The sequence below is a fragment of the Scyliorhinus canicula genome, chromosome 8 (assembly GCF_902713615.1).
Source record: "Scyliorhinus canicula chromosome 8, sScyCan1.1, whole genome shotgun sequence".
Lineage (NCBI taxonomy): Eukaryota > Metazoa > Chordata > Chondrichthyes > Carcharhiniformes > Scyliorhinidae > Scyliorhinus > Scyliorhinus canicula.
Window position 1 is genome coordinate 115,600,863 of NC_052153.1, and position 27,177 is coordinate 115,628,039.

The following is a 27,177-nucleotide window of genomic DNA, read 5'->3' on the forward strand; positions in this document are numbered from 1 at the left end:
AATCATGCCATCCCAGTAATCAAGTCTCCTTGTGCTCCTGTACTCTCTTGCAGTGAAGGTCAACATACAATTTGCCCTCCTAACTGCTTGCTTTCAATGACTCATGAACATCAACATTTCTCAATCTATAATATAAACACTGTCATTCTATTTTTCCCACCAAAGTGGATAACTTCACACATATCCAGATTTTTACAGCATCTGACATGTATTTGCCCACTTACTCAACTTGTATAAATTACCATGAAGCCTCTTTACTTCCTCCTCACCACTCACAATTCCACCTATAATAATAATCTTTATTGTCACAAGTATGCTTACATTAACACTGCACTGAAGTTATTGTGAAAAGCCCCTAGTCGCCACAATCCGGCACCTGTTTGGGTACACAGAGGGAGAATTCAGAATGTACAAATTACCTAACAGCAAGACTTTTGGGACTAGTGGGAGGAAACCGCAGCACCCGGAGGAAACCCACACAGACACAGGGAGAACGTGCAGACTCCGCACAGACAGTGACCCAGCCAAGAATTGAACCTGGGAGCCTGGCGCTGTGAAGCCACAGTGCTAATCACTATGCTACCATGCTGCCCTAGGCTTGTGTCATCAGCAAATCTGGAAATATTACATTTGATTCCCGGATCTAAAGCATTGATATATATTGTGAATAGCAGGGCCCAAGCACTGAGCCATGTGGTACCCCACTAGTTACTGCCTTTCACGCCGAAAAAGAGCCATTTATTCTGGCTGTTTCCTGTCTGCTCACTAATTCTTGATCCATGCCAGGATATTACTCCCAGTCTCTCACGCTTTAATTTTGTACATTAACCTCTTGTGTGTGACTTTGTCAGAAGCTTTCTGAAAATCCAAATACACACATCCACTTGTTCTCCCTTATTTATTCTACTAGTCACATTCTCAAAAAAAACTAATAGGTTTGTCAAACGTGATTTCCCTTTTACTAAATTCATGATTTTTAAAAAATTGAAGCATTTGTAATTTTTCATAAATACTTGTTGACCGTGTCTAATTTTCTTGATTTTTTCCTAAGTGTCCTATTGTTGCATCCTTTACAATAGACTCCAGTATTTTTCTGCTACCAATGCTAACCTGCCTATAATTCCCTATTTTCTCCCTCCCTCATTTTAAAAAATAGCGGGTTTACATTTGCCACTCTCCAATCTGCTGGGATTGTTCCAAAATCTTTTGGAAAATGACAACCAACGCATCCACCATTGCCATGGTCAACTCCTTTAGTATCCAGGGATGTAGATTTTCAGGCCCTGGGGATTTATCAGTTTTTAGCCCCATTAATTTCTCCAGTTTTTTTTTTAAACTTCCTTCAATTCCTCCTTTTCATTAGACTCTCGTTTCCCTTAAATTTGTGGGAAGTTATTTGTGTCTTCTTCGGTGAAGACAAAGTGAATGCATAATTGCTCAGCCATTTCCTTGTTCTCCATTTATCAATTCTCCCAATTTGGACTATAAGGAACCTAACATTTGTCTTCACTGATCTTTTTCTTTTTACAAACTTGACCGGCTCAGTTGCTTGCATTCTAGGCTCTTAAGTCAAAGTTCCAGGTTCAAGTCCCACTCCCAAGACTTGAGCACAAAAGTCAAGGTGACATTCCAGTGGAGTACTGAGGGAGTTATGTACTCCTGGAAGTGCCATTATTCAGATGAGACATTAAACTCAAGCCCCATCTACCCTCCCAGGTGGAAGTAAAACATTTGACGATACTATTTCAAAAAAGAGAACTATTTCCTATGTCTTGGCCATTACCTATCCCTCAATGAACATCAGATTATCTGGTCATTACCATATTAATGTTTTTGGGACCTTACTTTGTAATGTGCAAATAGGCTAATGCATTTCCTACATTATAACAGTGACTATACTGCAAAGGTACTTGATTGGCAGTAAAGGAGTTTGGGACATCCACTGGTTGTGAAAGGCACTATAGGAATGTAAATCTTTCTTTCTATAATACGATCAAGTTCAGAATAGGTGAAAGAGAGAAATGTGAAGCAGCTACTAAGACATTTGATTTAGGGAAGGCTGACATTAATGGGATGCAGCAGAATCTGTCCACAGCAAACTGGGTAATATGTTAATTGGCAAAATGACAGATGACCAACGGGAAATATGTTGAAGAGAAGAATTTAACATGATTTCTTGAAGGCACAAGATCTCTACTTGCCAAAAATTATAGCAATGGTCAAACAAAGTGATACGGAAAAACATTGAGCTAAAAGAAAAAGCATACAAAAATGCAAGGAATTGCACAGATCCTGGCAATTAGGAATGACAAAGCACAACAACAGTGAGAACAGATTACGAGAGCTAGAAAAGTACAAAAACAAATTGCAAGGGCTACAAATTTTTCTTTTTACAATTATTAGGAAAATAAAAGGTGGTCAGAAGCAACGTGGGCCCCATGAAAATTGATAATGGCTATATTGTAAAGCCAATATAAAACTGGCAGCTGCTGAATAATTACTTGGCGCCCATGTTTACAGTAGAGGGAGTGGCCAGTATGCCAGATGTCCCAATGCAATTGATACTGAACCAGGGACAGGCACTCACCAAATTTAATTAATATGCAAAATAGCAGTAATGAAGAAAGCAACGGCACTAAAGAGTGCCAAATACCAGGTGGTTGAGGAAATTTATGAAAACAGGGAGAGAAGTGGTAAAATGGGGAAGAGAATTCTGTAGCACAAAAGATTTGTAGCATGCTGAGGCTTATCCTTTGGAGGGGAAAGAAGACAGAAGTGGTCAAATGTCGGTGGAGTGCATGTTTTTAGAGGTATGCTGGAGTCAGATAAGGGAGAGATTTGAAAATTGGGAGGTTAATAAAGTATATGAATTGGATATATGAGGAGTCAGTGGAGGAGTAGTGGCCAGTAAGGTCAGAGGTTACACAAGCAGCAAATCTATGCATTATCTGTCATTATGTTGACTGGTGGCCAGATAAAGGTGAGCTCAGGAAGATGTACTTGGTGATTTTAATGCTGGTGAGAGACTACAATGAATCTGGTTTGGATTTTTAAAAAAACACTGTAATGAAGTTACTGTGAAAAGCCCCTAGTCCTACCTTCCACCGCCTGTTCGGGTACACAGAGGGAGAATTTAGAATGTCTAATTCACCTAATAGCACATTTTTCGAGACTTGTGGGAGGAAACCGGAGCACCTGGAGGAAACCCACGCAGACACGGGGAGAACGTGCAGACTCTGCAGACAGTGACCCAAGCCGGGAATTGAACCTGGGACCCTGGAGCTGTGAAACAACACTGCTAACAACTGTGCTACCGTGATATTATCTTTTGGAATCCCAGATGGCTTTGCGGAGGTCGAATCTGCTGTGAAATGGAAATCTACTTTGCCATGGAAATATTTGTCTCATTCAGAAACTAAATACTGCAGCATTCTTTATTAGTTAAGCTGAGAATAAAGAACCAGATGAAAAGTAAAATATTATCAGTTGGAGAAAGATATCTGCTATTTAAGTGAGTAAAATGGCCAGAGCCTTGTTCCTTAGGGGTATACCTCTGCCACAATCATCAGTCACTATTTTTCACTATCTGTCTCATAGTGCTAAAATGCTTGCACCATTCAACAATCAAAGTAACAGAGGTTTTGCCTATTTTGAAAATTTTATTTTTAAAGTAATTTTTATTCAAATTTTCACAAAATATCAACAACAGAAAATACTAAGAAAAGAATGAACAACCCCCCCCCCATGTATACAAAAAAGAAGAAATAAATTAACGCCCCGTCATTAGCAAAGAACTAATATACACGTCCCTTCAGCCGAAAACAAAGGGATGACCCCCCCCACACGTTGCTGCTGCTGCTGGCCTTTTTCTACCGTTCTGCCAGGAAATCTAGGAATGGTTGCCACCTCCTGAAGAACCCCTGCACTGATCCCCTCGGGGCAAATTTCACCCTCTCCAATTTAATAAACCCCGCCATATCGTTGACCCAGGCCTCCACGCTTGGGGGCCTCGCACCCTTCCACTGAAGAAGAATCCTCCGCCGGGCTACTAGGGACACAAAGGCCAGAATGCCGGCCTCTTACGCCTTCTGCACTCCCGGCTCCTCTGCAACCCCAAATATTGCGAGCCCCCAGCCCGGATTGACCCTGGATCCTACCACCCTCGACACCGTCCTTGCTACCCCCTTCCAAAACTCCCCCAGCGCTGGGCATGCCCAGAACATATGGGCATGGTTTTCTGGGCTCCCTGAGAACCTAATACACCTGCCTCGCTCCCAAAGAACCGGCTCATCCTTGTCCCGGTCATGTGAGCCCTATGCAGCACCTTAAACTGTATGAGGCTAAGCCTCGCACAGGAAGAGGAGGAGTTCACCCTTCCTAGGGCATCCCGCCCACGTCCCCGCCTCAATCTCCTCATCCAGTTCCTCCTCCCATTTACCCTTCAGCTCCTCCACCGAGGCCTCGTCTACCTCCTGCATCACTTGGTACGTTGTCGAGATCCTCCCCTCTCCAACCCACACCCCCGAGAACACCCTGTCCTGGACCCCACACGGCAGCAGCAGAGGGACTTCCGCCACCTGCCGCCTGACAAACGCCCTTACTTGCATGTACCTAAAGGTGTTCCCCGGGGGGAGCCCGAACTTCCCTTCCAGCTCACCCAGGCTCGCAAACTTCCCGTCTACAAACAGGTCCCTCAACCTCCTAACACCTGCCCTGTGCCAACTCAGGAACCCGCCATCAATTCTCCCCGGGACAAACCGGTGGTTCCCCCGTATCGGGGACCCGCACCTCCCCCCTGTGCCGTCTCCATTGCCCCCAAATTTTGAGGGTAGCCGCCACCACCGGGCTCGTGGTATAACTCGTTAGAGGGAGCGGCAGCAGCGCCATTACCAGCGCCTCCAGGCTCATGCCCACACAGGACGCCATCTCCATCCTCTTCCATGCTGCCCCTTCCCCGTCCATCACCAACTTATGCGCCATCGCTGCGTTGGCAGCCCAATAATACCCACAGAGGTTGGGCAGCGTCAGCCCCCCCCCATCCCTGCCCCGCTCCAGGAACACCCTTCTCACCCTCGGGGTCCCATGCGCCCACACAAACCCCGTAATGCTCCTGTTAACCCGCCTGAAAAAGGCCTTTGGGATAAGGATGGGGAGGCACTGGAACAGGAACAGAAACCTCGGGAGCACCGTCATCTTGACTGATTGCACCCTACCCGCCAGAGACAGCGGCAACATGTCCCATTTCATAAACTCCTCCTCCATTTGCTCCACCAGCCTTGAGGTTAAGCTTATGCAAGGCCCCCCAGTTCCTGGCCACCTGGACCCCCAAGTACCTGAAACTCCTCTCCGCCCTTTTTAGTGGGAGCCTACCAATCCCCCCCCCCCTCCTGGTCCCCCGGGTGTACAACGAACAGCTCGCTCTTCCCCAAGTTGAGCTTGTACCCCGAGAAATTCCCAAATTCCCTGAGAATCCTCATCACGTCCGGCATTCCCCCCACCGGGTCCGCCACATACAACAATAGGTCATCCGCATAGAGCGACACTCGGTGTTCCTCCCCACCCTGCACCAGCCCCCTCCAGCTCCTCAACTCCCTCAGTGCCATGGCCAGAGGTTCAATTGCCAGCGCAAAAAGCAGGGGGGGACAAGGGACACCCCTGCCTTGTCCCTTGGTATAACCGAAAATACACCGACCTCCTCCTATCAGTGGCCACGCTCGCCATCGGGGCATCATATAACAGCCTCGCCCACCTGACAAACCCCTCCCCAAACGCGAACATTTCCAGCACCTCCCACAAGTACACCCACTCAACCCTATCTCAACCCTTCTCCACGTCCAATGCCACCACTATCTCTGCCTCCCCTTCTACCGCCGGCATCATTATAACATTCAAGAACCTCTGTATGTTAGTATTCAGCTGCCTCCCTTTCATGTACCCCGTTTGATCCTCGTGGATAACCTGAGGCACACAGTCCTCTATCCTCATGGCTAAAATCTTCGCCAACAGCTTGGCGTCTACATTTAAGAATGAAATCGGCCTGTATGACCCATACTGCAGGGGATCCTTGTCCTACTTAATGATCAAGGAAATCAGCGCCCGAGACATCGTTGGAGGCAGAGCCCCCCCTTCCCTTGCCTTGTTGAAGGTCCGAACCAACAGGGGGCCTAACAGGTCTGCATACATCTTATAGAATTCGACTGGGAACCCATCCGGCCCCGGCGCCTTCCCCGACTGCATGCTCTCTATCCCTTTGACCAGCTCCTCCAGCTCAACCGGCGCCCCCAGTCCCTCCACCTGTCCCTCCTCCACCCTCGGGAATCTCAGCCGGCCTAAAACGCGCCCCATCCCCCCCTCCTCCGCTGGGAGTTCGGACCGATACAGTTCCTCATAAAAGTCCCTGAAGACCCTATTAATGTCTACCCCCCTTCGCACCACATTCCCTCCCCTACCCTTAACTCCACCAATCTCCCTGGCCGCATCCCGCTTACGGAGCTGGTGCGCCAGCATCCTGCTCGCCTTCTCCCTATATTCATACACCGCTCCCTGTGCCTTCCTCCACTGAGCTTCCGCCTTTCTGGTGGTCAACAAGTCGAACTCAGCCTGGAGACTACGCCGCTCCCTCAGCAATCCCTCCTCCGGAGCCTCTGCGCATCTCCTGTCCACCCTCACCATCTCCCCCACCTGTCTCTCCCTCTCTCTCCTCTCCCTGTGGGCTTGAATGGAGATCTAACCCCCCTAACCACCGCCTTCAGCGCATCCCAGACCGTCCCCACTCGGACCTCCCCATTGTCATTGGGCTCCAGGTACCTCTCAATACATCCTCGAACCCGCCCGCCCACCTCCTCGTCCGACAGAAGCCCCACATCCAAGCGCCAAAGCGGGCGCTGGTCTCTCTCCTCCCCCAGCTCGAGGTCCACCCAGTGTGGGGCATGGTCGGAAATGGCTATCGCCGAATACTCAGCATCCTCCACCCTCGCAATCAGCGCCCTACTCATAACGAAGATATCAATCCGGGAATAAGCCTTATGCACACGGGAGAAGTATGAAAATTCCCTGGCCCTCGGCCTCGCAAACCTCCATGGATTCACCCCTCCCATCTGGTCCATAAACCCCCTCAACACCTTAGCCGCCGCTGGCCTCCTACCCGTCCTGGATCTGGATCGATCCAGTGTCGGATCCAGCACCGTGTTAAAATCCCCCCCCCATTATCAGGCCCACCGCCTCCAAATCTGGAATCCGGCCCAACATGCGCCGCATGAAACTGCATCTTCCCAATTCGGGGCGTATACGTTGACCAGCTTGCCGCTTACCATCACATACCTCCCGCCGCTGTCTGCCACATTCAACGCCTCAAACGACACCCTCTTCCCCACCAGGATCGCCACCCACCGATTTTTTGCATCCAGCCCCGAATGAAACACCTGGCGTACCCATCCCTTCCTCAATATAACCGGATCCGCCACCTTCAGGTGCGTCTCCTGAAGCATGGCCACATCCGCCTTCAGGTGTGCAAACACGCAGGCCAGTTTGACCGGCCCATTCAGTCCCCTCACATTCCAGGTTATCAGCCGGATCAGGGGGCTACCTGCCCCCCTCCCCCACTGGCTAGCCATTACCCTTCCTCAGCCTGCCACGTGCCCGCGCCCCCCGCGGCAGCAAACCCCCATCCCGAGCCCCTCTACATACTCCAGCTCTTTCTTGGCCATTCCAGCAGCAACCCGGTACCCCCCCCCCCCCCCCCCCCCCCCCCCAAGCTAGGGCCCCCCCTAGCTGCGTTGCTCCCTCCATTGCACTCCCGCAAGTCAGCTGACCCCGGCCACTCCCCCGACCCCTCCCAGCGTGGGGCTTTCCCTCCACCCAGTGTCCACCAGCAGGCTTTCCGCCTCCCCGTCCCGCTCTCAAGCGGGGAAAAGCCCGCGCTTCCCAGCTCTAGCTCCGCCCCCTTCAACCCTCAGCGCGGGAAAAAGCCCGCGCTTTCCACCTGCCCGACTTCACCTCCTCTAAAGCAGCTCCCTTTACTGGCCCGGTCCCCTCGCGGTGCCCCAACCCCCCCCTTCACACCATCAGCCCCCAACACTGCAGGTCTGCCCCCCTCCTCGAGCCCATCCTACAAGCCCAAGCAGTAAACAGTGCCCCACCTGCCCTGAAAACAACAAAGAACCAACATTAAACAGAGAACCCCCCCCCCATAAAATATAACTGTTACTTGCAGACCCCTGCACCCAACCCTCAGTTTGAGTCCAACTTCTCGGCCTGCACAAAGGCCCACGCCTCCTCCGGGGACTCGAAGTAAAAGTGTCGTTCCTTGTAGGTGACCCACAGATGCGCCGGCTGCAGCATGCCGAACTTCACTCCTTTCCTGTGCAGCACTGTCTTCGTCCGATTGTACCCGGCCCTCTTCTTTGCCACCTCCGCACTCTGGTCCTAGTAGACCCGTACCACCGCATTCTCCCACCTGCTGCTCCGCTCCTTCTTGCCCACCTGAGCACACACTCCCGGTCAGCAAACCGGTGGAACCGCACCAGCACCGCCCGTGGCGGCTCATTCGGCTTGGGTCTTCTTGCCAGTATTCGGTGGGCCCCCTCCAGCTCCAGGGGCCCCTGAAAGGACCCAGCTCCCATCAGCGAATTTAGCATGATGACCACATAAGCCCCCATGTGTGACCCCTCCAGAAGGCCCAGGATCCGCAGATTTTTCCACCTCGACCGGTTTTCCATCTCCTCGAACCTCTCCTGCCATTTGTTATGGAGCGCCTCGTGCATTTCCACCTTCACCACGAGGCCCAAGGTCTCGTCCTCTCTTTTGGAGGCCTTTTGTCGGATCTCTCTGATCGGCACCCCCTGGGCCATCTGGGTCTCCAGCAGCTTGTCAATTGAAGCCTTCAACGGCTCCAGCAGCTCTGCTTTAAGCTCCCTGAAGCAGCGCTGGAGAGTCTCCTGCTGCTCCCGCGCCAACTGCCTCCATGCCTCCTGGTCTCCGCCCACCGCCATCTTGTGCTTCTTCCCTCGCTTCTGCTTTGGCGCTGCAACCACTTTCTTACTCGCCCCACTCCTGGTCCAGGCCATATACTGCTGGGGAAATGTTGCTGACTCCTTCCCACGTCGGGAAACGTCAAAAAAGTACCGCTGGGGCCCCTAAAAAGAGCCCAAAAGATCGTTCCTGGCGGGAGCTGCCAAACGTGCGGCTTAGCTCCGCATAGCCGCAACCGGAAGTCGCTTGTTTTGAAAATTTAACACCTGTTTACAGAGGGTTTTCAGATTATTTTAAAAAAATATTTTTATTCTCCTCCTTTTTCACATTTTCTCCCAAATTTACACCCAACAATAAACAATAACCAGTAGTGAATGTAATGTCAATCCCCATATCAATAACAATGATCCCATGCTCCCACCAAACCCCAAGCATTAGCCCGCATGTTAACATAAACAAATGACAAAAAGGAATCAGGAATCACCCATAGTCACCATTAACACATACAGCCCCCACCCCACAACTATCCCAGCCCCTCCCCCCATGTTCGATGTAATCCAATTCTCGAAAGTGCATAATGAGTAATACCCATGAAGTGTAAAACCCCTCCATCCTTCCCCTCAGTTCAAATTTGACCTTCTCAAGCATCAAGAATTTCTGCAGTCTCCCCCCCCCCCCCCCCCCCCCCCCCGTCATGCCAGTGCACAGGGTGGAGAGGTTGCTCTCCACTCTAATAGGATCCGCCTTCGGGCGACAAACGAGGTGAAGGCTACAACATCTGCCTCCGCAGCCGTTTCGAACCCTGGCTGGTCCGACACCCCGAATATGGCCTCCCAAAGGCCCAATTCCAAGGATTTTCAGATTATAACATGGTGTGTTTACATACTTCCCCTCATTACAAATGTCTAAAATGTTAGGAAGAGTTTATCTGTTATAAAGGTACAGATATTTTTGGTTGTAAATTTTGACAAACACAGACAGAAATTGTATTACAAGTAACAATTAACACAAATCTCGCAGATGCACACATGTGATCATACACTTTACCTTCTGTTGTTACATGATCACACGTCAATATTTAATAAAAACTACTAATGTAAATAATTATACTATGAATTTCCAATGTAAATAGCTGCCCATCGTGATTAGTTGATTAATTGTTCAAATGATGCACAATTCTTGTAAAAAATTAATTTGTTATTCTTTCTCAGTGATTGAACATTGATGTCCAATTTTAGGTTTTAACATTTTAACCTTTAAAGTTATAACATTTATGTATTTCACAACAAAATAATAAATTCAACTACTAAATTGTTTTTTCTGTCTTTTAATGTTTTCCTCGCCTTTAAATCCTTTATTTCAGGGTCTTATTTGTGAATATCTTCACAAAAGATTTGCGGGTTCACTTAAATAACTTAAAACAGTGCAAAACATTATGCCATGATTAAGGTTTAAAACACAAGAGCATAAATTAGTAACAGAATCTCAACCAACATTATGAGTGTGTGGCCTTTTATTTCAACTTACCACCCTGATGGAAGATCCCAGGTCCTAATGGTACAGTCCATTGAAGCAGAAATTAACCAACGACTGTCCGGACTAAAGGTCTTAAAAAAAAAATGGGAAAACATTTAACAGAATTTTATTCAAAAGTTGGTGGTATATTAATAGATTCGACAGTGCAGAAGGAGGCCATTCGACCCATTGAGCCTGCACCAGCTATTGGAAAGAGCACCCTACTTAAGCCCACACCTCCACCCTATCCCCGAACCCAGTAGCCCCACCTAACCTTTTGGACACTAAGGGGTAATTTACCATGGCCAAACCACCTAACTGCACATCTTTGGACTGTGAGAGGAAACCTGAGCACCCGGAGGAAACCCACACAGACACAGGGAGGAAGTGCAAACTCCACACAGACTGTCACCTGAGGCCCGAATTGAACCCAGGATGCTGGAGCTGAGGCAGCAGTGCTAATCACTGTGCCACCCCATCTAACTTCTTTAAAGCACCTTTGAGCTACAACTTGCATGATACAAAAATGCTGGAAAACACTTGTCATGTAGTGTTTGTTGAGAGACGGCTTTAATTGCTAGAGTTTCACGTGGAGGTGGTGACCCCACTCCACAGCTGAAAAGTCAAAGGAGGAGCCTGCCTATGCTTGGTCAGATTTCTTTGCAGTCATTTAAAGACAGTTGGATCAAGGTGGGACTTTCACCATTGTGGAGAAAGTCCCGGCTCGGAGAACTGCCAGTGCTTAGATAGCTGGTAGTTCTCTAGTTGCAGGTGCGCAACAGGCAGTTCCCAAAGAGATGCTATGGTCCTGCACCCAACCCACACCAATCCTCACACTGCTTCCTACTGATGTTTCAGGTTAATGACCTTTTCTCAGAACTGGGAGAGATTAGAGATTGAAAGTCTTTAAGCAAGGTACCTGAACCAGGGAAACAGGGGGAAGGGAAAGAACAAAATGGTCTGTGATGGGCGGCAAGGTGGGTAGCTGCTGCCTCAGTGCCCGCGGCCCGGGTTCAATTCCATCCTTGGATGACTGTGTGGAGTTTGCACGTTCTTCCGGTGTCTGCATGGGTTTCCTCCAGAGGGCTTTGGTTTCTTCCCACAGTCCAGAGATGTGCAGGCTAGGTGGATTGGCCATGCTAAATTGCCCCTTAGTGTCCAAAAGGTTAGGTGGGGTTACTTGGTTATGGTGATTGTGTGGGGCGCAGACCTAGGTAGAGCTCTTTAGGAGAGTTGGTGCAGACTTGATGGGCTGAATAGCCTCCTTCTGCACTGTAGGGATTCTATGATTAGGGTAGAGCATGATGAAATTAAACGACAAAAGGGATGAGAATGGGATAAACAAAGAATGGGTCCAGAGGTGTCAATGGTTACACAGGATTGCAGAGGGGAAGGGAAGCAAAGAAAATCTGCTAATGAGGCAAAAGCTCGTGTGACTCAGTACTGGAGGCTGAGAAAAGTAGGTTGATCCAAGGGTGCAGACCACTCCACCAACCATGAATTGATACAGAATCCCCAGTCTAAGCACAATCCCAGCTTCTTCACTCCCAGTGGTTCTGGTGCAATTATCCTTCTTTCTCAGCAGTAGCCCACAGCAAGAGCAGTGGTGGGTAAAATCTAGCTGTTGAACACAATGTTTGTCTGGAAGGCAGTAAAGTGCCCAATGTGCGGTTCTGCTTCTCGACTTTGTCTTAGACGTCACTGGAGGTGGCAAAGGACAGAGCAGAAATGAAATGGCGAATTAAAGTTACAAGCAACTGGAAGACTGAACAAACATGTTCATCTAAGCAATCATTCAATCTATGATTACTCTCCCTCTATAGAGGTTGCATTATGGGTAGCAAATATACAATACCAAGTCGGAACAACTAAATTGCTGTCTTACCTGGAAGGACTACTTTTATGTGCTGGACATTGGAAAATGTTCTACCTTAGTTATTAAATCTTGCTACTGAAATATTAAAGCAATTCTGAAAGAATAAAACATAAGGGTGCATTTAGACTGCACATGGATTCTTTTGGAGAATATCAAATATTGGAGAGTAGCTATTGCTCAATAAGCTACAGTTGCATTTGTCTACAAAGGACGCATAACTAGCAAAATAATTGCCATGTCTGCTTACCCTCCAGTGACATACAGCTTCAGTCAAATTCAAATGAAGCATTTGCTAGGTAAACAAGACCAAACTATTCCAAGACCCAAAAGACCATCTCAAGAATGCTAAAAAATATTTCTACAGCAAGGCCCAAGCATTGTATTTCTTATACAAAATGTCATACCATATCATTTATTTGATTCTGATGTCCGGTGAATCTTCTCACAAATTTTCTCGTTTCACTATCCAGGATTGCTATCCCGAAATCATCCATAGCAACAGCCAACATGCCACTGGTGAAAATAATATAGATGCATTCATTTTTGAAGGGCAATTTGTGAAAATAATAAAGTTTTGTGCCATGCTGAAATCTAGAGGTCTTATAAACAAAATTAAAAGCACGTTTTCCACAATCATCTGTAAAATCGTGACCACTAATAGATATCCAAGATTACCAAAATGTTGTAATAGCAGATGTGATTCTGCAATTCTAAATTGATCCTAAAGCATTGGTGTCTGTGCACTTAACAAAATGGCAACATTAAAAATACCGAGAGTTTATATACATTTGTTTATTCATGTGAAGTGATTTGTTAGGTTTTGTTTTGTATCAAGGCAAGATGATGAAAATAAATTCTAAATCGTGTTTTCTGGTTTTGTCAATTATTGATCCGGACTTGTAATTTAGGTCTAAAAGATGTATATAGTTATTCTTAGCTGTGAAATTAATCATGGAGATACAGTACTCAAATCATTTAGTTGGGATTTTTTCTTTCACAGAGATATATGGGCACAGTATTTGTTAACAATACAAGAGCAATTTTAATCCACACTATTATTAGTATATGATGAATCTGGAAATTTATATCAAAAAATTACAACACGAATTGCAAATCCTCACAAAGTGCTAGGTGATTTGGCCTGGATGTCCCATTGACTCCTAAACCTATCAGATCTCAGTTCCACAAATAGCTCCATTTTAGCCTCAGAAAAAGGTGAGCTCCCAACCTGCAACCATGAGTGTTAAGCAATTGCTGCACTTGCACGTTTAGAACAAATGGAATTGTTGCAGAAAGTTAGTACTGCGAAAGGACCATTTCTCCCCCCCCCAAGATTTGTTCCTATAATGCCACTCAATCTCTCCAGCCTAGAAAGAAAACAGTAGAATCTCAGCCATGCAGGTTACAAATTATTTCCCAGAGGTTTCAAATATTAACATTTAAAAAAAAAATCTCAACTTCTTCCTTTCTTAATCCAATCAGTAGAACGCAAGAAATAGACCATTTGGCCCATCAAGCCTGTTCCACCATCTAATATGTTCATGGCTGATATTGGGCTTAAATTCGATTTTTCTGCCCACTCCCCACATACCTGGATTCTGAAACACCAAAATACTGTCTATCAGAGCCTCAGATGTATTCAATGATATGCCATTCACCCTTCCTTGGGGAAGAGAATTCCAAACATTTCCCACTCTTTTGAGTTAAGAAATTTCTCGTCATATTAGTCCTAAATAGTTGGCTTTATCAAAGGGAGATCATGTCTTAAAAATTTGATGGAATTTTTCAAGGGGGTGCAACTAAGTGTGTAGATGAGGGTGGCGCAGTTGATGTGATCTACATGAACCTCGGCAAGACTTTTGACAAGATCACATGGGAAACTGGTCAAGAAGATAAAAACCCATGGGATCTAGGACAATTGGAATCCAAAACTGGCTTAGTGACAGAGGCAGCGGATGATGGTCAAAGGTTGATTTTTTGACTGGAAGCCTGTGTCCAGAGGTGTTTTACAGGGATTGGTGCTGGGTCTCTTGCTGCTTTAAGTGTACATTAATGATATGAACACTAATGTAGGAAGTATGATCAGTAAATTCACAGATGACACAAAATTGGTGGTGTTGTAAATAATGAGAAAGAAAGTCTTAGATTACAGAACAATATAGTCGGGCTGGTTAAATGGTCAGGACATTGGCAGCCCTAACAAGACCCTTCGGAATTTTCTAAGTTTCAATTAGGTCATCTCTTATAGGTTAGCACTGCCGCCTTACAGCACCAGCGATGTGGGTTCAATTCCAGCCTTGGGTGACTGTGTGTGGAGTTTGCACTTTCTCCTTGTGTCAGCCTGGGTTTCCAGCATATGCAAGTTAGGTGGATTAGCAATGCTAAATTGCTCCTTGGTGTCCAAAAGGTTAGGTAGGATTATTGGGTTATGGCGATATGGTGGGGGTGTGGGCCACCTTCTGCACTGCAGGGATTCTATGATTCATTTTTATTAGCTCTAGAAGCCTAATTTACTCGGCTTCTCATCAAAGGACAACTCCCTCACCCTAGAGGCCAATTCATTGAACCTTCACTATGTCACCTCTAATGCAGGTATGTCCTTTCTTAAATGTGCAGACCCAAACTCTGCACAGTATTCCAGATATGGTCCCACCAAAACTCTCTTTCTTTCTGTATTCCAATCTATTAATAAAGGCCAATATGCCATTTGGCTTCGTAGTTGCTTGCTAAACCTACACAGTAACTTTCTGCATTCCTTTTACAAGTCTCTTTGAAAATCAACAATTGCAAGTTTTACACCGTTCAAAGAAATTTTTGCTTATTTATTTGCACAACCGAAGTGAATAACATCACACTTCCCTACATTATACTGTAAGGGATCTTCCTGTTGATTCCTTTATTTCCCATTTATTTTGTTTTGCCTTTTTCATTTTTAATCCCCGTGTGTTTAATGGATATACATCTTTAAGTTGAGCAGAGCAAGTCAGGAACTCAAAAGTTCTAAAATATACATTGTGCTAGTTTCTGAACAGCAACTTGGACTGGCACCTGAGAAAGATTGGAGATTTGGTTCGATTGGTTGTCTGGTGGCCAACGAATGTAAGGCAACACGGTAGCATAGTGGTTAGCACAGTTGCTTCACAGCTCCAGGGTCCCCGGGTTCGATTCCTGGCTTGGATCATTGTGCGGAGTTTGCACGTTCTCAGTGTGTGCATGCGTTTCCTCTGGGTGCTCTGGTTTCCTCCCACAGTCCAAAGATATGCGGATTAGGTGGATTGACCATGCTAAATTGCTCTTAGGTGTCCAAACAAAAAAAAAGTTAAGTGGGGTTACTGGGTTACGGGGACAGGGTGGAGGTGTGGGCTTGGTTTGGGTGCTCTTTCCAAGGGCCGGTGCTGACTCGATGGATCGAATGGCCTCCTTCAGCACTGTAAATTCTATGTTCTATGAATTGTCAAAAAGCTGTATTCTCCCTAACCAGTAGCGCAACTCCTCCACCCCTTTTACATCCCCCTCTATCCCGCCTGAAACATCTCCATCCTGGAACGTTTAGCTGCCAATCCTGTCCTTCCCTTAACTAGGTCTCTGTAATTGCAACAACATCATAGTTCCAAGTAATAATCCAAGCTCGAAGTTCATCTGCCTTACTTGTTATACTTCTTGCATTAAAACATATGCACTTCAGGCCACCAGCTCGCTGTTTTCAGCAACATCTCCCTGTCTGCTCTTCCTCAGAGCCACACTGGCCCTATTCCAGAGTTCTCCCTCAATTTTTTCACCTTCTGACCTATTGCACTGGTACCCACCTAACCTGGATATCCTTGGGCTGTGGGAGGAGACTGGAGCACCCGGAGGAAACCAATGCAGACATGGGGAGAATGTCTCCACAGTCATCCAAGACTAGAAATGAAGCAGGGTTCCCGGCGCTGAGGCAGTAGTGCTAACCACTGTGTCTTTTGGAATCAAAGGTACACTACATCTAATTCTTTCCCTCCATTTACCCTATTACATACATCCTAAAAAAGCTCAAATTTATCAACCAAGGTTTCTCCTTAGTAAAGCTTAGCCAACATATTCTAATTACACTTTGATTTTTTTAAATGCATTAAAACTTCTTTAATAACAAATTCTAGAATTTTCCCACCAATTAATGTTAGGCCAACTGGCCTATAGTCTGTTCTCTTCCTCCTTTCTTGAAAAGCAGAGTAGCATTTGCCAATTTCTGGACTTCAGGTGGCAGCTATGGAGTAAAAGGTCGCACGTTTGGCAGCTCCCGCTCTTGGTGGTCTTTTTCTGGCTTTTAAGCTGGATTTCCAGAGGAATTTTCCAGAATAAGGGCGTAAAAGCGAGAGGAGCAGTAGGTGACCCCTAGTTTATGGAACTGCGCCCGTGAAAAAAATCAAAAAAGGAGAAATCAAAAGTTGGCTGGAAGCGAGGACCAGAGTTTGAAGGAGGCAATGGCGGGGAAGCAGGGTTTGACCTCGCCAGCTCAATGGTCGACGGGCCAGTTGGTGGACTTCTTGACTGAGAAGTTTACTCAACATCGCAAGGAATGTGTGGAGGACCGAAGGGGTGGGGGGTGTGGACTCGATCAGGGCGGTGGTTGACAGTGTGCTGGGGAGATTGATGACCCAGGGACAGGCGATCCAGAAGTTGGAGGAGCAAGCGGTGGAACGAGAGGAGCAGTCTACTGCGATGGCAATGGAGATTGAGATGCTACAGGACCAACAGAAACGCCTGCTGGAGAAGGTGGAGGACCTGGAGAACCATTCTCGGAGACAGAATATCCGGATTGGATGTCGGTGCATATGTGGGGAAGATTCGTTCCCCAAGCCATTGGAGGTGGACCGGGCCTACAGGACGTTAATGCATAAGCCCCAGGGGAGTGAGCCCCCAGGGCGATGGTGGTACGGCTGCATCGGTTCCTAGATATGGAACGCATCATAAGGTGGGCCAGGCAGACAAAATGGTGCATGTGGGAAGATTCTCAGTTCCAGGTGGACCAGGACTTGGGTACAAGCTTCCAAAGAGAAGGGAGAGTTTTAATAAAGTCAAGGCGGAAATGTACGAGAAGCTAATAAAGTTTGGTCTGCTTTACCCGGCCCGTCTTTGGGTGACCTATGAGGGTCAGGAACTATACTTTGGCTCGCTGGAGAACGTGGCAGACTTCATGAAGGACAATAACCTGGTAGACAATCAAGGATCTTAAACCTTGACTGTGGAGAACTGAGTTAGAAGTTATGCGTTGCCCTTTTAAAAACCGTAGTCTTTTAGCTCTGTAATTTAAGTTGCGATGTTTGAAAAGCTGTTTGAGATTTGACATGTATAATTCCTTTTTCTTTGTCCGATCTTTTCTATTTGGTTAAGCTTGAAGGTGTTAGAATAGGTAAGATTTTGTTATGGTATGAAATGGAAATGAAAATCGCTTATTGTAGGAGGGGCCGACCTCTGTGCTTGGACCTTGGGAGGGATTGTTTGTTTGTTTATTGTGCCATTGTTTTGGGAACTGATACTAAGAGTGGGGGGGGGGGGGGAGAGAGAAGAGAGAGAGAGAGAGAGAGAAAAGAGATGAGAGAGAGAGAGACCAGCAGGTGCTAGAATGCTAGGCCGTCAGGAGCAGGAGCTGTCAGGCTAGCTGCGAGGGCTAGTTCAGGGAAGAAAAGGGGGGGGGGGTGGGTGAGCTGAAGATTAACAAAGTGGGGGGGGGGGGGGGGGCTGTTGACGAGGAGACAACCTTTAGGAGGTTGGAGGAGGAGAGTAGATGACGGTAGATGCCGAGTGGCGGGCCCAGTGAGGTGCAGGGCATGGGCCAAGATCTGGCCGAGGAAAGGTCATGGCTGACCAACAGGCTGGTTACGTGGAATGTTCGTGGACTGAATGGGCTGGTCAAAAGAGCCCATGTTCACACACTTGAGACAGCTGAAGGCAAACGTGGCCATGTTGCAAGAGATGCACTTGAAGCTGGGAGACCAAGTTAGACTGAAGAAGGGATGGGTCAGACAGTGTTCCATTTGGGACTGGACTTTAAAACAAGGGGGGGGGGGGGTGTAATAAAAATGTGGCACTCGAGGTGGGGAAGATAGAGGCAGACCCAGGGGGTAGATTTATTATGGTTAGCAGGAAGCGGGAGGAATGGCAGTGGTGTTGGTCAATATATACGCCCCAACCTGGGATGATATCGCGTTTGTCAGGAGGGTGCCACTCGGGGGTACATAAAGGGCAATGACATGGAAGAGACCGCGGCAGGGGTGGTTTGAGAAGCATTGAAGGCGGTTATCAGAGGGGAATTTATTTTGATTCGGGCCCACAGGGAGATGACTGAACGGGCGGAGTTGGACAGGCTGGTAGGTGAAATCTTCCAGGTGGACAGGAGATATGTGGAGTCTCCGGATGAGGAGTTCCTGAAAGAGGTCAGAGACTTCAAATGGAATTTGGGCTCCTGTCCACAGGTAACGCAGAAAGCAATTGAGGAGGGTGAAAGGGCCAATATACGAATATGGGGAGAAAGCCAGTAAGATGTTAGCACATCAACTGAGGAAGCAGGAGGCGGTGAGAGAAATTGGGAAAAGTAAAGGATATTGGGGGGAAGGTAGTGGTGGACCCGGAGACGATAAATGATGTGTTTTGCGAATTCTGTAGTCGACTCTATGAATCGGAACCCCCAGCCGGGAGTAGGGTATGCAGCAATGTTTGGAGAGGCTAGAGTTCCCGAAGGTAGATGAGGAGCTGGTGGAATGCCTGGGGGGCCCCAATCGGGCTCAGGGAGGTGACAGGTGAGTTGGGGGCGATGCAATCGGGTAATGCCCCAGGATCTGATAGATACCCAGTGGCGTTTTAGAAAACAATTTCTGGGTTACTGGGACTGCTCCTGGTTAAGGCCTTTAAAGAGTCTAAGGAGCTGGGAGTGCTCCCCCCAACGCTGTCTCAGGTATCATTGAAGCGTACTTGTGACAATAAGCGATTATTATATAAGCGATCCCTCTCATCTCAAAGCGGGACAAAGACCCGGAGAGCTGCGGGTCTTGAACTTAGACGCTAAATTGCTGGCTAAGATCTTGGCCACACGTATAGAGGACTGTGCCCCGGAGGTAATCGGGGAGGACCAGATGGGATTTGTGAAGGGGAGGCACCTGACGTCCAACATTAGACGGCTCTCGAATGTTATAATGATGCCAGTGGACGGGCGTGAGGTTGAAGTGGGAGTAGCTATGGATGCAGAAAAGGCCTTTGACCAGGTGGAGTGGAAGTACCTATGGGATATTTTAGGCAGGTTCGGGTTTGGGCAGGGATTTGTTGATTAGGTCCGGTTGCTACCAGGCTCCGGTGGCGAATGTAAGAACCAATCGGGTCTGGTCAGAATATTTTAGTCTCTGTAGGGGGATGAGACAGGGGTGCCCGCTCTCCCCACTACTGTTTGCCCTGGTCATACAGCCCTTGGCAACGGCCCTTAGGTCATCAAATGTTTGGCGGGGCATAATGAGAGGGTGGGTGGAGCACAGGGTCTCGCTCGAAGCGGATGATTTACTGCTTTATATCACAGACCCTTTGGGTGGATGGCTGGAATTATGGAGGCACTGGAAGAATTTGGGTGGTTTTCAGGCTACAATTTAAACATGGGTAAGAGCGAGGTGTTTGTGATTCAGGCACGGGGGCAGGAAAGGAGACTGAGGGAGTTACCTTTTAAGGTGTGGGAGGAGCTTTAGGTATCTGGGGATCCAGGTGGCTAAGGATTGGGGACAGCTCCCTCAGTTAAATCTGGGTAGAGCGGTCGATCAGATGAAAAGGGATTTCCACAGATGGGACATGTTTCTGCTGACACTGGCAGGGAGGGCGCAGACGCTGAAGGTAACAAGTCCTCCCGAGACTGCTGTTTTTTTTTCAATGTCTCCCAATTTTTGTCCCGAAGACCTTTTTTTAGGAAATTGAATGCAGCGATCTCTGGTTTTGTGTGGGCTGGTAAAATCCCAAGGGTGAAGAAGGCCCTCCTAGAAAGGGGCCGCAGGGAGGAGGGTTTGGCCCTCCCGGGTTTTATTAATTATCACTGGGTGGCTAACATATCAATGGTCAGGAAGTGGGAAAGGGGTTGGTTTGGGAGCGAGTAGAGGCGGCATCCTGTAAGGGTACGAGTTTGGAGGCTTTATTGACAGCGCCCCTGCCATACCCGCTGGCTCGGTACTCCACACGCCCAGTGGTAGTGGCCCTGAGGGTGTGGGGACAATGGAGATAGCACATGAGGTTGGAGGGGGCATCAGTATGGTCACCAATCTGTGACAATCACTGTTTTGTTTCGGGGGGACTGGATGGGGGCTTTCGGAGGTGGCAGGGATTGAGAGATTTGGGGATCTCGTCATTCAGGAAGCTTTCCCAAGCCTGGAGGCATTAGAGGAGGTGTTTGAATTGCCGGGTTGGAACGGGTTTCGGTACCCCCAGGTACGGGACTTTGTCCGGAGGCAGATTCCAAGCTTCCCTTGCGCCCCCCCCCCCCCCCCCCCCCCCCCCCCCGGAGTGGACTATAGGATAAGGTGATGTCAAAAACAGGGGTTGGGGAAGGGAGGGTCTCGGAGATACACAAGGAGTTGATGGAGTGGGAAGGAGCCCCTATCGGGGAGGTGAAGAGCAAGTGGGAGGAAGAGTAGGGAGTGGAACTGAAAATTGAACTATGGGAAAAAGCTTTGAAGAGAGTTAATTCATCCTCGTTTAGTGCCAGACTTAGCTTGATCCAGTTCAAGTTGGCCCAAAGGGCCCACATGACGGTAGTTCAGATGAGCAGGTTTTTTGAGGAAGTGGAGGATCGATGCGGACGCTGCGGGGGAAGCCCGGTGAATCATGTACATATGTTCTAGCCTGTCCAAAGTTGAGCAGATTCTGGCAGGGATTTGCAGATGTTATGTCAGCGGTCCTGGAAGGGAGGGTTACTCAAGAGTCCAGAAATGGCAATATTTGGGGTATCTGAAGATCCGGGCCTTCTCTTCCCTGGTGGCCTGGAGTCGGATTTTGCTGGGATGGGGGGTCTCGGAGCCTCCAAAGTCAGGAGTGTGGGTTAGTGACATGTCAGGGTTTCTCAGGCTGCACGGTAGCATTGTGGATAGCACAATCGCTTCACAGCTCCAGGGACCCAGGTTCAATTCCGGCTTGGGTCACTATTTGTGTGGAGTCTGCACATCCTCCCAGTGTGTGCGTGGGTTTCCTCCGGGTGCTCCGGTTTCCTCCCACAGTCCAAAGATGTGCAGGTTAGGTGGATTGGACATGATAAATTGCCCTTAGTGTCCAAAATTGCCCTTAGCGTTGGGTGGGGTTACTGGGTTATGGGGATAGGGTGGAGGTGTTGACCTTGGGTAGGGTGCTCTTTCCAAGAGCCGGTGCAGACTCGATGGGCCGAATGGCCTCCTTCTGCACTGCAAATTCTATCTATGAAAAGATTAAGATCGCCTTGAGAGGATCAATTCAGGGGTTCACCCAGAGGTGGCAGTCGTACATCGACTTCTTCAAGGAAAATTGAACGTCAGCAGTCGGTGGTGGGGGGGGGGGGGGGAAGGGGAAGAGAGGAAAATGGGAGGCATGGTAATGTAAGACAAGGACAGGGAACTTAGTACATGGGTAATTAGGAAATAGGGTGGGGGTAGTAGGGATGTTGTTTTTAGGTCTTTTGTGTGTGTTGTTCAAGGTATGTTAAAGTGTTAAACTGTAAAAGTTACAAATGCTTCAATAAAATATTTTCTAAAAACAAAACATTTGCCAACTTCCAATCTGATAGGACATTTCCCAAACCCAAACCCAAGGAATTCTGGAAAATCATTACGAATGTATCCACTATCTCTTCTAGAATGCTATGGTGTAAACCATCAGGTACCCGGATGTACCGGATTTTAGTCCCTTAGGTTTCTCGAATACCTTTCCTCTGCAGATATTAATTTCCTTAATTTGCTCACTTGATTTAGCCCCTAAATTGCTGTGAATATTCAGTTTGAAACTTGTTTTCTACTGTGAAGACAGACAAAATATTTATTCAATGCCTGCCATTTCCTCATTCCCCGTGATAATGTCTCCAATCTCGGCTTCTAACTTTATTTTTAGTTTACATTCGCTACCATCTTCCTTTTTATGCAACTATTAACACTAATTGCTAAGGGCAATTTTGGATCACTCTTGTAACACTCTTACAATCTATTTTTGTATTTCTGGCTAGTTCACTCATTCTATTTATTTCCCTTTTATAAACTTCTTGGTTGCCCGCTGCTGGTTTCTAAACTACTCCAAATCCTCAGACTTGCTGCTGTTTTTTTCAACAATGCAAGCCCCTTTTTAAAATCTAATACTATTCTAACTTCTTGAGTGTCATGAATCTGCCTGGCAACAGCAGTAAAACAAATTTAATAAAGCATAATGGGGTCTGAGATGTCCAGCAGGTCAAAATCTGCCTGGAGACAGCAGCCTGTATTCAAAAGGTACCAGAGATGTGTCTCTCTCCAGTAATGAGTTTAGATGGCAAGTAGATAGGATACAAATATGAAAGGCTTATGAAGAGAAACAGCTAAGAGACATTAATGTTAATGTAGAGCCAAGGAAGCGGAACAAAGGTTCAATTGGCCAGATGGTCAGAAGCAAGAAAGACAGTTGACACCTATCAGCCTCCTAAGCAGACAAGCTAGTTTTCCAGCTAGCAGCCGAGAGGTCAAGTTCACATGAAACAAGCCTCTATGTCTCAGAGCCAAGGCAGTGCAGAAAAACCTTTGTATCGGCAATTTTAAATATCTTCACTAGACCAGGAAAAGACATTTCCCAGACTTGAGTATCATCCCTGTATTGTGTGGAAACTATCAACTGGTTATTCAATTTGGATATTGTTTGAGGATCAGGGCAAGTCTTTCGGAGTTCAGGTATCGTAGGTATATTTTGGAATAAGGGGTGCATTCTACATAAACAGTGCAGTTGGGCCCACAATTGTTCACAATTTACATAGATGATTTGGAGTTGGGGACCAAGGGCAATGTGTCCAAGTTTGCAGATGACACTAAGATGAGTGGTAAAGCGAAAAGTGCAGAGGATACTGGAAGTCTGCAGAGGGATTTGGATAGGTTAAGTGAATGGGCTAGGGTCTGGCAGATGGAATACAATGTTGACAAATGTGAGGTTATCCATTTTGGTAGGAATAACAGCAAACGGGATTATTATTTAAACGATAAAATATTAAAGCATGCCGCTGTTCAGAGAGACTTGGGTGTGCTAGTGCATGAGTCACAGAAGGTTGGTTTACAAGTGCAACAGGTGATTAAGAAGGCAAATGGAATTTTGTCCTTCATTGCTAGAGGGATGGAGTTTAAGACTAGGGAGGTTATGTTGCAATTATATAAGGTGTTAGTGCGGCCACACCTGGAGTATTGTGTTCAGTTTTGGTCTCCTTACTTGAGAAAGGGCGTACTGGCACTGGAGGGTGTGCAGAGGAGATTCACTAGGTTAATCCCAGAGCTGAAGGGGTTGGATTATGAGGAGAGGTTGAGTAGACTGGGACTGTACTCGTTGGAATTTAGAAGGATGAGGGGGGATCTTATAGAAACATTTAAAATTATGAAGGGAATAGATAGGATAGATGCGGGCAGGTTGTTTCCACTGGCGGGTGAAAGCAGAACTAGGGGACATAGCCTCAAAATAAGGGGAAGTAGATTTACGACTGAGTTTAGGAGGAACTTCTTCACCCAAAGGGTTGTGAATCTATGGAATTCCTTGCCCAGTGAAGCAGTTGAGGCTCCTTCATTACATGTTTTTAAGGTAAAGATAGATAGTTTTTTGAAGAATAAAGGGATTAAGGGTTATGGTGTTCGGGCCGGAAAGTGGAGCTGAGTCCACAAAAGATCAGCCATGATCTAATTGAATGGCGGAGCAGGCTCGAGGGACCAGATGGCCTACTCCTGCTCCTAGTTCTTATTATGTTCTTATTATTATGTGTATGTTCAGTAATTCGTACACCATAATTGCCTGAGTAGAGCCATACTTTTTTGTGTTTATTTGACTTTTCTTTCATTTAACAAATAGTCTTTACTAATTGTTACATAACAGCTAGGCTGTTTATTCTCACTAGGATTTCACTCATCACCTCACACCAATTTCAAAAAAAGATTAGAGTACCCAATTTATTTCAAACTTAACATGAAATTCAATGTATTATGATCATTGCTTCCCAGTCCTTTACTATGATATAACTAATCAACCCTGTTTTCATTATACAATATTATAATGATCCAAGATCGCTTTATCCCTAGTTGGTTCCACAATGTGGTGCACCCTGGAATAGTTATTTACCAACCGTACATTCCTTGTAACCATGTTTCTATCATGGCGATCAGAGATAAATCATTTACCTCTATTTGTTCTGCAAGTTCTTACAGCATCTCCTATTGTAGGTGCTTCGAACATACGGATACAGAATCTTTAATTTCATTTTTATTTTATACTTCCATTCCCTCCAATGGCCATATTCGCTGATGTACATATTTTGTTAAACTATGTTTCTTCCTGTTCCATTCTGCTTGCCCTTTATCTACATTGCTAGACTGTTCTGACACCTTGATGCCCTGTTGAATTTGCTGCAGTAATGTCAGATTTCACACCAGCAATTTGCGGTACAATTTTATTTCCCCAAGCTGAAGGGTGTGGAAAATATCAAACAAATGAAATACACCATCAGATTCCCCTACTCCAGCAAGTTCTGAAACGTAGAAAATAGGAGTTGGCCGTTTGGCCCTTCGATCCTGCTCGAACATTCAATAAGTTCATGGCTAATCCTCTATCTCAACACCATACTCCTGTGCTCTTCCCATGCCCCTTGACACCTTTAGAGTCTAGAAATCTATCTATTTCCTTCTTAAATATATTCAGTGACTTGGTCTCCAGCCTTCTGTGATAGAGTTCACCACCTTCTGAGTGAAGAAGTCCCATTGTTTAGTTCGGTCTCAGATCTGTAAACGCAGCATCTCACATATACCTTACACTGGTTTTCCTAACTAATAAATTCAGATCAGTCGAAGATATTTTTATCTCAAATTATTTTACAATATACATTGAAAATGTAACAAAGTTTCCACCCATTGCAGATGAAAACAGGTGGAAGCAGCGCAAGTCATAGTGCCATATTTACATCCACACCTACATTTGCGTTCTCTTTGTGGACTGATATTCCTGGGTTGTAGAAGTCCATAAGTCAACAGGACAGCTTTTGTGAGAAAGCTGTCCATTGGGACCACTCTTTTGAAAAGAAGCTACATGTAGACATTAGAAGTTAAAATGGGAGGACATAATTTTCTTCAATTCTGTTGTCTCTGCTTTCCTATCTTAAGAATGTGTGTCACTATTCACAAGGTGCAGTTTCCCACGAGTCATTCATCAAGGAGTAAGTTCTTGTATTAACACATAACTGGTTAGCTAAGATTTCTTGAGGGCTGGAGATGTTTGGCCATATCCTTAGACCAGGTACAGGTATTGAGTGGGGCTGAGGAAGGAAGTGGGGAGTGATGTTGATATTAATGTTGTACTGAGGAATCCTTTTTTTATATTCAGAATTACTGTTCAAAAACATTGATAGAATTCCTACAGTGCAGGAGGCGGCCATTCAGCCCATCGAATCTGCATCGACCCTCTAAAAGAGCACCCGACCTCCGTACTAAACCCACTCCCATGCTATCCCCGTAACCCCATCAAACCTTTAGACACGAAGGGGCAATTGTTAGCGTGGCCAATCTACCAAACCTGCACATCTTTGAACTGTGGGAGGAAACCATAGCACTCAGAAGAAATCCACACGGACACAGGAAGACCGTGCAAACTCCACACAGTCACCTAAGACCGGAATTGAACCCGGTCCCTGGCGTAGTGAGGCAGCAGTGCTAACCACTGTATTTGAAGATAATTTCTGAGCTACTATTTAAAGGCTGCACAATACACATACGCACACACGTGGAAGAGGTTTGTAGAGAAGCCAGACCAATCAGAAATCACCAGAGAAAATAAAAGCAAATTACTGTAAATGCTGGAATCTGAAACAAAAGCAGAAAATACAGGACAATCTCCGCAGGTCTGACAGCATCTGTGGAGAGAGAAGTGAGCTAACATTTCGAGTCTGGATGACTTTGTCAAAGCTCTGACAAAGAGCAATCCAGACTTGTAACGTCAGCTCCCTTCTCTCTCCACAGATGCTGTCAGACCTGCTGAAATTGTCCAGTATTTTCTGTTTTTGCATCACCAGAAAAAACGCAGGCTATCTCAGCACAAACTTCCAAGAAAGATGTCCTGACTCCAGTAGATTTTGCAAGACCGTCACAAAGAGATCGAATGGAGCAGGCTGTTCCTCGAATCTCAAAATTTCTAAGGTGGTGGTAGTGTTAATTCCTGGTTAATTTGCTGTCAGTCTAGATTCAATAAAATCTGAGATGGATTTGCAGGTATCATATCATTTAATAATAACTAACTTGCAAGGCTGCATCAATCCATAGAGCTACAGGGCACACATACTGTCTTCTGCAACATCCAGGAGTAAGAGAGACAGAAGACAAAAGGGTATCTGCAGATGTATTCAAACTCACAGTAAGAGTCACATATAAGCTTCCCATTGGTCATTCTATACACCTCCTGACCTGGCCCTATATCCTAATTGGTCACTTTGCATGGTAACCCAGCATCCTTTTCAGCATGCTCACCACGAGGCTACCATCCCCCGAGCCATGCGTTGCTCTGCTCTCTCCTTTGTTCTGTCTGTGAACATATTACCCTCAGGGTCTTACTGTCCGCTTCCTCAGTAGCACAGTGATAGTGTCACCGGACTAGTA

The 27,177-nt window shown here is 46.6% G+C and overlaps 1 protein-coding gene across 2 annotated transcripts in view; it reads right to left on the reverse strand.

Annotated features, from left to right (window-relative positions):
- The window catches only part of wdr36 (WD repeat domain 36), a 183,264-nt gene that overhangs the window by 13,240 nt on the left and 142,847 nt on the right, over positions 1-27,177 (reverse strand). For both annotated transcript variants that reach the window (XM_038805121.1, XM_038805120.1), the window contains exons 15-16: positions 12,766-12,874; positions 10,498-10,577 (exon numbers count right to left, since the gene is read on the reverse strand). In XM_038805121.1, the coding sequence (XP_038661049.1) occupies positions 10,498-10,577; positions 12,766-12,874 (189 nt within the window). The remainder of the gene's footprint in view (positions 1-10,497; positions 10,578-12,765; positions 12,875-27,177) is intronic.